Source organism: Macaca thibetana, chromosome 5 (genome assembly GCF_024542745.1).
Source record: "Macaca thibetana thibetana isolate TM-01 chromosome 5, ASM2454274v1, whole genome shotgun sequence".
NCBI classification, from domain to species: domain Eukaryota; kingdom Metazoa; phylum Chordata; class Mammalia; order Primates; family Cercopithecidae; genus Macaca; species Macaca thibetana.
The window spans coordinates 69,513,997-69,524,299 of NC_065582.1; the positions used below are offsets into that span (position 1 = coordinate 69,513,997).

The window sequence follows — 10,303 nt, forward strand, 5'->3', positions numbered from 1 at the left end:
AATCATGGAAAAGCTCCAAATGCTTCCTCCTTTATCCTTATAAGCTGTGCCATTATTGCTGAGTGCAAGTTTCTTACCACCCTTCCCACTTGGTTTGAAGTCTCCTAGAGTCTGAGCTGTACTTTTTCTATGACAATAAACTTTTAGATTCATCCTAATTTTATTTTTGATACAAGAAAACAGATCAGGTATAACACAAATCATTATACAATTTTTTCAATAAAAGAAATGCTCTGAAGTAGCACTATGAATGCTATGAAAATACTTCAGAGAGGTCCTTATACAGTTCCGAAGGGCCAACGAAAATGTCTTTAAGCAAAGTAACATTTAAGTTAAGAAAGAGTGTGAATATAATTAGGAATCTGAGCAGATAAAGTGAAATTTCTGGGTAGAGAAGGAATGTACATTATGGAAAGTACTAAGGTGGAAAAGAACATGGAGGGCCAAGTTATTGAAAGGAGCAGACAGACGAGGAAAGTAATCTAATAGCGGGCTTCCCATGCAGGCAGAAACCAGATAAGGCCAAACTCATGAACTTCGAATTTTCATTAAAAAAAAAAAAAGTATAAATATTTAAACCGAAGTAGACTACAAACTCCTCAAAAGACACAGACCATTCCTTCTAAACCTCATGTCTTATGTCTCCTCATAGGGTACAGACATTTAGTACTTCCTCTGTACACAGAAAAATCATAATTATGCCAGTCTTTTAATTTCTAGAATTTCCAGGTTATACTAAATTATTTGTAGCTTCAGAGAACTTAAAAACTACAATACCATGAAACTCAAGAAAATCTTTCCGGAAGTGCTGATTGTTAATATCAAGTTCCTTAGAAACAAGAGGCAGTTTTTATGTGGAAAAACATGGGCACCATGTTCTACCAGCGTGATGCCAAAATTCTAGCTCTACCCAAGCTTCCAGTGGAAGGTGCGAAGGACATCCAACTCTCTTGCTTCTTACTCCGCACTTTCCCTGACACTGTTCTTCACATCAAGGATTGTGATTTATACACACACAGAGATGAAAGGATTTAAGGAAAATTTACTGGGTCAAGTCAGCCTGCAACCTATCACACCCATCCCTTACTCTTCAAACTGATCAAAACATGATATACAACACTGTACAGGCAGAACTCTAAGCCAGTTCCCCACATTCCTGGCCCCTAGAGAGCACACCTACATAATCCCCTCCCCGGAGTCTGGGTAGGAAAACTACAAATATGAGCAGATATCACTTCTGGGACTAGGTTCATCAAAAGGGAGATGTGACTGGGTCTGACTTAACCAGGTGAGCCTTTAAAAGGGGCTGGGGTCTCCCCGAAATCACAGAGATGGGAAGTGTGAGAAGGCTTGTGGAAGGGCTAGCTGACAAACATAGCTGGCCTCTGGCCAACAGCTGGCGAGACAAAATGGACCTCAGTCCAACAACCCCAAGGAAATTCTGCCAGAGGGCTTAGAAGGACCCCAAACCTCAGATGAGATCCCACTTGCAGACCCTTCGATTTCAACCTTGTGTGACTGAGCAAAGCAGTCAACAATCCCACGTCCAGACTTCTGACCTACAGGACTGAGAAAACGAATAGGTGTTGTTTTGAAGTCACTGATGTGTAGTAATTCGTTATGCAGCAAACGGAAAACTAACAACACTCAAGTATTTCTCTTATAATGTCTGGCAGATATGAGAGTTTTTCAGGCGTCGTTTTACAAATATCTTCCTAGCTGCTTTAAGAATAAACTTCTTTCAAAATGGACATGAACATTAATTGTGCAATATCTCCTTAATAATTCTCACCCTTTTCAATGAAAAGTCATTGAGTTTGGTGAGTCAAGATTCATTGAAAAATTCTTCAATGTTGATGGGCCTCTTTGGTGAGGTGACCTTATTCCTGTCTTGCCCCCTAAGGGTGGGCAGGGTGGACAGAACGCAGCCTGGACTTCCGGATGCAGCCCCCTACCGCCCGACTTGCCTACCCCGCTGGCCTCGGAGGGGTGGCCCTAAGCCCAGGACAGACGTGGACAAAGGGCAGAAAAAAGGATGCAGTTCTCTTTAATCCCTAACCCAATTTCTCGGGAAAAGCCGGGCTCCCACACAGAAGGCGAACCCTCTAAAGCTGTGGGTTGGCTGCCGTGCACGTAGTCGCTTTAGGAATTCCCAAAGCATCTAGCGGAAGTTTAGATCTTTCACTAGGGGTCACATGGGCCAGTACGGGCGCAGCTGGCAAACCGTTCCTTTCAGTTTGAAAGTATCTTTGAAACTCGGAAACTGTGCTCCTTGGTCTTTCAGTTCATAAGCCTAGAGAGCGGCTACTGAAATTGGAATCGACATCTTCTTCCCTCGGCCCCAACTAGTAAACCACGACCAGAAGACACAGCCTAACCTAAACCTACCGGAGTGTCACAACCGGCAAGCGCGAGCAGGTCCACCAACTGCGCCTGCGCAAACCGGCCGTTCCCGCGAGATCGCTGGAAGGCGGAGAGAAAGGGCAGGGCCCCGCCGCGTGGGGCGGGGCTTAGAGGCTCGTCGCGCCTGCGCAGAGGACCGGACAACGTGCTGCGTCGTTACTTTTGAAACGCTTGGCGGGGAAGTGCTGTGGGAGCCGCTGTGGTTGCTGTCCGCCGAGTGCAAGTGCGTGCCTTTGTTTGTGTCCCTGGCCATGGCGCTGCAGCTCTCCCGGGAGCAGGGAATCACCCTGCGCGGGAGCGCTGAAATCGTGGCCGAGTTCTTCTGTAAGTCCTCGCGCCGGCCATTATATTGGGGGGAACTGAGTCGTGGCGGCTCAGTAGGCCCACAGCTCGGCCTCTGAGACCGGAGAAGTAATCTGGGAGCGGCGGCTGCAGGCTGTTCCTCCTGACGCGTTGCTATAACGTGGAGCTGCAAGCCTGCGTGCTGCTGGGGCCTACCTCGCGGCGTAGCCTCTTCCGGAGCGTTTCTTCCTTTAAGTGCAGATCCGTCCCACCTCCCACCCCTTACTTTCCGATACAGGACACAGCGTGACTGGGGTGGGTCCCAGTGTGGGTGTGTATGTGTGTGTTTTTTTTAACTGCGAGAGCACCCTCACCCTCCCACTCTAAGTGATTATTAGGCATGAGGCTGGCGGTAAACAAGATTTTGGGAACCCTTGTTCTCGAACAGGCCAGCTGCACGTTGTAAAGGAACCTGGCAGGATTTGGGAGGGAAAGGGGAAGATACAGGCTTGTCTGGAGCAAAGTGACTATTCAGTCAGTTGCTGACTCGAATGCAACAGCCTATTTTGACATCCTCTAGCCTCATAATCTGAATTTGGACTTGGATTACAATGAGGTGAAATTTGGCAATAGTAGGTTGATACACTTTGGCTTTTTTTTTCCTTGGCACGTGAAAACAATTATCTTTTTTTACTTAGATACAAGACTTTTAAGGATTTTTAATGCCACTTTGTACTTACTCTGCTTTCAGCAAGATACACGTGTGTTCAGTCATTTATAGCTGTATAGCCTAATGAAAATATAGCCACATCCAAATATATTTTATTTTCCAGAGTTATGCAGTGATAATGAATTTTCTGTAACATTTCTTTTGCTTGCAGCATTCGGCATCAACAGCATTTTATATCAGCGTGGCATATATCCATCTGAAACTTTTACTCGAGTGCAGAAATACGGACTCACCTTGCTTGTAACTACTGATCTTGAGCTCATAAAATACCTAAATAATGTGGTGGAACAACTAAAAGGTATTTAATCATTGGAAATAATTTGAGTCTTGCAGATTTTTTAGCATCTCAAGTGGTCATTTTTCCGCTCTGCAAATAGAAGTGTACTCACATCTCAAATATATTTTAAGTTGAGAGGAAGCAAATAATATATAAAATGGAAGAAATTCACTCTTCCCCCACTACATTGTGAGTGGGCTGAATATTTTGATGTAAGAAATCTGATATGGCTGAAAAATAGTCTTCATCAACTCCCTTAGAAGTGGCTTTCGCAGTTAATGTGGCCAAATGGAACAGGTTGGAATTTTACATAATTATAATGGTGTTCACTATCTGAGAAAATATACACTACATATTCTCAATATAATGTATTTTCTGTAACTAATTAGTTTTCTGTAGTCTAATGTTATCATTAGATTAATATCAAGGAAATTGGATTCAACCAGATAAACTTCAAAAAAAGAAAAAGATTAGCTGCTAAATGACAGAACACTCACAGTTTTTTTGTTTGTTTGTTTTGTTTTTCACATATTTCTGTTTGTCGTTTTCAAAAATTCTGCCGGTGATTCAGTAAGCCTTTTCTGTCTGAACGTTCGTTTTTCTTTAGTTCGAGAAATTGCTGTATTACCTGTCGGGTGAATACTTGTTCTTCATCTATTTCTTTTTCCTTTCTAGAATTCCTGTTAGTTTCTCTTTCATGTTACCCTCCACTTAGGATTCTCATTTCTAATTTTTCAAATGTTTCTCCCATTTGATCTTCTAAAATTTTTGAAAGTACTACAGTGGGCATCTTTTTTTTTTTTTTTTTTTTTTTTTAGAAATTATTTCTTTTGTTGTCGACCAGAAATGTGTCTTTGTTTTGCCGTTTTTATTGCATTTTTACTAACCCATTTTTAATATGCCCTTCCGATAATGGCCATGTGAACTTTTTTAGCTTGATAACTCTCTTTCAACCTATACTATCCTCTAGATAAACTGTTAACATTGCCTTGCCTTTTATGTGTACAGGAGTGGAATGCCTCAACAACCTGTGGATGTTACGTCTTAAATTGACAGGCAAGGGAAGATAGCCCTGTTGACATTTTGGCCTGGATATTTCTTTGGTGTGGGTGCTTTTCTGTGTGTTATAGAATGTTTACCAACATCTATGGCCTTTACTAACCAAATGCCAGTAACAAACCACCTTGCTCTGACAACCAAAAGTGTCTCCATAAATTATATTGCCAGATGTGCCCAAGGGGACAAAATTGCCCTTAGTTGAGAACTGCTGCTGTAGTAGATTGGTATTGTCAAAATAGCAAGATGAGACCTCTTTTGGTGTGGGAATAGACCTCTGTTCTCAAGTGTACAGGAAAGACATTGATAGGAGTGTCCACCTCTCCCAGAGTTGCATCCAAAATTGGGGGTCAGGAATAAATCATCTGTAGTGATTCATAGGGCTGCACTCAGATCATTTGGCCTGGAACCTCTAGGCAACTATGGATGTGTGTTTCCATCTTAATTTGCTAGAGAAGCAAGCATTGCCTAAGCCAATGGTTTTTAGGTTGTCTTCTTTGAGACTGCATTGAAGCCAATGGTTTTTAGGTTGTCTCCTTTGAGACTGCATTGATGACACTTCACGTTATGTGTGTCTAGACCTTCCTATTTAACTTCTCCCTTTTATTTTAGTTAAAGTGGAAAAATTGCTCTTCCCTAGAGGCAAGTTGTTCTGTTTGTTTTTTGTTTGGAGTCTCACTCTGTCACCCAGGCTGGAGTGCAGTGGCGTGATCTCCACTCACTGCAACCTCTGCCTCCCGAGTAGCTGAGATTATAGGCGCCTGCCACTATGCCCGGCTAATTTTTGTATTTTTACCAGAGACGTGGTTTCACCATTTTGGCCAGGCTAGTCTTGAACTCCTGACCTCGTGATTCACCCACCTCTGTCTCCCAAAGTGCTGGGATTACAGGCGTGAGCCACCACACCCAGCCAGTTGTTTTGTTTTGAATGTCATTTCCTCTAGCCTTTTTTAGGGTCTTGATCCTGTTCTCTGTTATATTTTCTGCTTCTGTGTTTTGATTTTAATTATCCCCATTGTTTTCATCTCTCCAGTTTTAAAGGAAGAACAAATTGCCACCCAGTCTCCTCCTTTTCAGAGTGAAACTCATAAAAAGTTGTTGATAAATGCCAGGGATCACAAGGCCCACAGGCCGCATCCAACAGGTGGCCTGTTTTTGCACTGCCCACAAGCTAAGAATATTTTTACACTTACAGGTTTGTTTAAAAATAAGCAACAGAGACCTTGGTGGCCTATAAGCTTAAAATATTTACTAATTACTCTTTTTTGTAATTTTTCTTTACAAAGTTTCTTTACAAAAACTTCACTGACTCCTGAATATGCTGTTTCAATTTCCAAGATTACTTCAAGGCTCAATCTGAGCCCCCGTTCTGTCTTTATAATTTCTCTATAGGTGATTTCTGACCTGTGTATAGCTTCACTAGCAACCTCTGTGTAGTCAACTCACAAACTTATATATCTATCCCAAAGCCTCTTTCTCCAGACTCATATATTCAGCAGCTATATCTTTATGTAGCTATCCCAGAGATAACATATACTCAAGCATACTAAAAATTAAATTTAGGATCATATCCAAAACTGATACTCTTTAATTTTCTGTCAGTGGCTAAACCGTCCAAACAGAAATAAAAGAAACTTGGAAGCTGTCCCTGAATCATGCTTCTTCCTTACTACCATGACTAAACCCAATAAATTTTAACCATGAAATCTCTTACATTTACCTACTGCTTCGTCTCTACCAGTTTATCCTCCTACAAGCTTTCATTAACTCTTGCTCGAATTACTGATGGACCAACTAGTGTCTCTAGATCCCCTCTTTAACATCTCCAGTCCACTTTCCATATCACAGCTAGAATGATAGTTTTGAAATACAAGACTAATTGCTTTACATCCTGCTTCACACACAGTAATGACTTCACTGGTCTTGAAGTGCATATTTTTTTAATTTGATCCACCAGGCTTTGTGTGGTCTGGCTTCTATTAATCTTGCAAGGATTGTATTGTTTTATTTTGTTTGTTTGTTTGTTTCTTGATTGCACTTGTAGTGAGCTGCTTCCAGTCTTCTAGTTATATGCTCTTCCCTTGTGAGTATTTGAGGCCTGTATCTTCTTTCCTATCCTTGTGCATATTTAATGCTGTTTATCCCTAGAGCTAAACTCAAACCTTTTCTGACCTCTGTAAGTGGCTCAAATTTTCCTTCTTTTATGCTCTCATTGCATCTTACATCTCTCTTTCATAGCAGCCATTACAATGATAATTTGTCATTTATTGGTGTGATGAGTAGATGAATGCCCATCTCCTATGCTTTTATCTTGGATTAGGATGAAAGTACCATATGTTCAGTATTCTGTCCTCAGCACCAATTACTGTACCTGGTACAGATACTGAGAATTTGAAAACAGAAGTTAGAGTATTGATGGTGCAAATTTTCTTGCACGTAGGAGGAAGTCCAAGATAGCAGTGGTAGGAATTTGCTGAGGATAGGGAGTAGGACCTGAGAAGAGAGCTACTTTATGATGCAGTGGACCAAGAAAGATGCCTTCATTTTTATGTGTTGCAGATTGGTTATACAAGTGTTCAGTTCAGAAACTGGTTGTAGTTATCTCAAATATTGAAAGTGGTGAGGTCCTGGAAAGATGGCAGTTTGATATTGAGTGTGACAAGACTGCAAAAGATGACAGGTAAGTAGGAATTACATTATTTCTACTTTGATATATTTTTTCAAAACTTGTTTTTATTACCAATTGAGTTCTAATTATATTGAACTAGTTTTATATAAAATATAGTTTGTTTCTAATTTATATTTTCTAAGATATCCTCAGTCACCTGTGGAAAAGAATTGTCGGTTTAACATATCATTGATTTGTATATATATAATTGCCTTTAGTCTAAATCAGCAATTTTCAAACAGTATTTATGATGGTATATACAAAACTACACATGATATACTAGATGAACCATTTAATGAATTGTTCTAAGATGTTTTTAACTATAAGGAATTATATTAGATTCACACAATTTATGATGTAGCTCTGCTGTACTTCCTTTAATGCCATCTACTTCCTAAGACACTTGATAATTTCTGAAAGTTCCAGACTCCCTGGAAGAGAAGTGTCTGTCTTTATACTCTAATGTTTAGCATTGTCCTAGGCATGCTTTTCTATAAACTGGGAACCATTTCTTACAGTGAAATGTAGTTTGCTTCTGAAGGCTTTGGTTTATTTTAGGAAATTTTTAGCTTATAAAATAATTTGATACACAATTTAATGTTTTATTTGAGAAAATAGGAATTTAGACATTTAGGCATTACTAAAAGTGCCAAAATGATTATACCAATTAAATATTTTAGATAGCATTTGTTATTTTATTTCAAGAGATGCTGAAGTTTCCTGAACTTGAAATGATTGGCAGATTTTCTAGTCATCTGATACTAAATGACCTGACACTAAGACCAGCTCTAAAAGATGCCTGGCAGGATAAATGAAGTAATGAGGATGTATGTTGTGCCTACTAGGTTATAGGTCCAAAGGATACTTTCATTCACAGTTTTTACAAACCTCCTTTTTAAAGCACTGCTTATTTGATGTTGAGAGCATTTAATCAAATAAATAATCTTACCACTATGTTTGAAATAACTTAAAACCTAAAATGAATTAATTGATTGGGTGCACTGTTGATTTTTTTTTTTTTTCTTTTGACAGTGCACCCAGAGAAAAGTCTCAGAAAGCTATCCAGGATGAAATCCGTTCAGTGATCAGACAGATAACAGCTACGGTGACATTTCTGCCACTGTTGGAAGTTTCCTGTAAGTATACAACTTCTTGTTGGATTAAATTGATTGGCAAAAAGACTAAGCTACTGCCTTAATCACCCCTTTATTCAATTTTGTCTTGTCAGATTTATGTAATATAAATTGAAGAAAAAACATTATAAAGCAAAATTAATGTATCATAGTCTCCCTTTCCACAAGGAGACCCACAGTGACTACCTGAAACCATGGATAGTATGAACCCTGTATGATGTTTTTCTTATGCATACATACCTGTGATACAATTTAATATGTAAATTAAGCATCGTAAGAGTTAATAAACTGGAACAATTATAACAATATGCTGGCATCACTATTCTTGTGCTTTGGGACCATTATTTTTATTTATTTATTTATTTTGAGACGGAGTCTCACTCTGTCGCCCAGGCTGGAGTGCAGTAGCGCGATCTCGGCTCACTGCAAGCTCTGCCTCCCAGGTTCACACTATTCTCCCGCCTCAGCATCCCCAGTAGCTGGGACTACAGGCACCCGCCACCATGCCCAGCTAATTTTTTGTATTTTTAGTAGAGACGGGGTTTCACCATGATAACCAGGATGGTCTCGATCTCCTCCTGACCTAGTGATTCGCCCGCCTTGGGCTCCCAAAGTGCTGGGATTACAGGCGTGAGCCACTGCACCCACCCTTGGGACCATTATTAAAATAAGGGTTACTTGAACACAATCACTAAATTGCACAGAAATTAGATACAATATTTTCTTTATTAAGATAAATGTTCATTGAGCAAAATAAATTAGTGATTAGAGGCCAAGCCAAATGACCTTTTCCAGCAGTGAGTTGTTCAAAATAGAAGACAGGCAACAAGATTAGTTTTACTTTTAGAAAGTAATGTACTTTAATGATCTTATCCCCAATTTAGGTTCATTTGATCTGCTGATTTATACAGACAAAGATTTGGTTGTACCTGAAAAATGGGAAGAGTCGGGACCACAGTTTATTACCAATTCTGAGGAAGTCCGCCTTCGTTCATTTACTACTACAATCCACAAAGTAAATAGCATGGTGGCCTACAAAATTCCTGTCAATGACTGAGGATGACGTGAGGAAAATAATGTAATTGTAATTTTGAAATTTGGTTTTCCTGAAATCAAATCATCTACAGTTAATATGTTTTATTTCATTGGTTAATTTTTACATGGAGAAAACCAAAATGATACTTACTGAACTGTGTGTAATTGTTCCTTTTATTTTTTGGTGCCTATTTGACTTACCATGGACTTAACATCATGAATTTATTGCACACCGTTCAAAAGGAACCAGGAATTTTTTTTGTCAACGTTGTGATGTATATTCCTTTGAAGATAGTAACTGTAGATGGAAAAACTTGTGCTATAAAGCTAAATGCTTTCCTAAATCAGATGTTTTGGTCAAGTAGCTTGACTCAGTATAGGTAGGGAGATATTTAAGTATAAAATACAGCAAAGGAAGTCTAAATATTCAGAATCTTTGTTAAGGTCCTGAAAGTAACTAATAATCTATAAACAATGAAATATTGCTGTATTAGCTCCTTTTGACCTTCATTTCATGTATAGTTTTCCCTAATGAATCAGTTTCCAAATTTGACTTTAATTTATGTAACTTGAACCTATGAAGCAATGGATATTTGTACTCTTTAATGTTCTGTGATACAGAACTCTTAAAAATGTTTTTGTGTGTGTGTTTTATAAAATCAAGTTTTAAGTGAAAGTGAGGAAATAAAGTTAAGTTTGTTTTAAATTTGTCTTAAAAA

General features: G+C 39.2%; 1 protein-coding gene and 1 long non-coding RNA gene across 6 annotated transcripts in view; one reads left to right on the forward strand and one right to left on the reverse strand.

Moving 5' to 3' along the window:
- LOC126955343 (uncharacterized) overlaps positions 1 to 2,446 on the reverse strand; it is a 243,145-nt gene extending 240,699 nt beyond the window's left edge. For all 5 annotated transcript variants that reach the window (XR_007725905.1, XR_007725902.1, XR_007725903.1 and 2 more), the window contains exon 1: positions 2,389 to 2,446. This is a non-coding gene — a long non-coding RNA (uncharacterized LOC126955343). The remainder of the gene's footprint in view (positions 1 to 2,388) is intronic.
- On the forward strand, positions 1,798 to 10,303 carry MAD2L1 (mitotic arrest deficient 2 like 1). The gene is made up of 5 exons (XM_050791799.1): positions 1,798 to 2,727; positions 3,567 to 3,713; positions 7,308 to 7,428; positions 8,449 to 8,552; positions 9,434 to 10,303. Exons 1-5 carry the CDS (start codon positions 2,655 to 2,657, stop codon positions 9,604 to 9,606), a joined length of 618 nt encoding a protein of 205 aa, XP_050647756.1. The 5' UTR covers positions 1,798 to 2,654; the 3' UTR covers positions 9,607 to 10,303.

Excerpts from the sequence above, each read along its gene's own strand:
- MAD2L1 (XM_050791799.1), top strand. The coding sequence starts at position 2,655 with ATGGCGCTGCAGCTCTCCCGGGAGCAGGGAATCACCCTGCGCGGGAGC. Across the intron at positions 2,728-3,566 it reads AATCGTGGCCGAGTTCTTCT|CATTCGGCATCAACAGCATT; the intron begins GTAAGTCCTCGC and ends TTTTGCTTGCAG. Across the intron at positions 8,553-9,433 it reads GCCACTGTTGGAAGTTTCCT|GTTCATTTGATCTGCTGATT; the intron begins GTAAGTATACAA and ends TCCCCAATTTAG.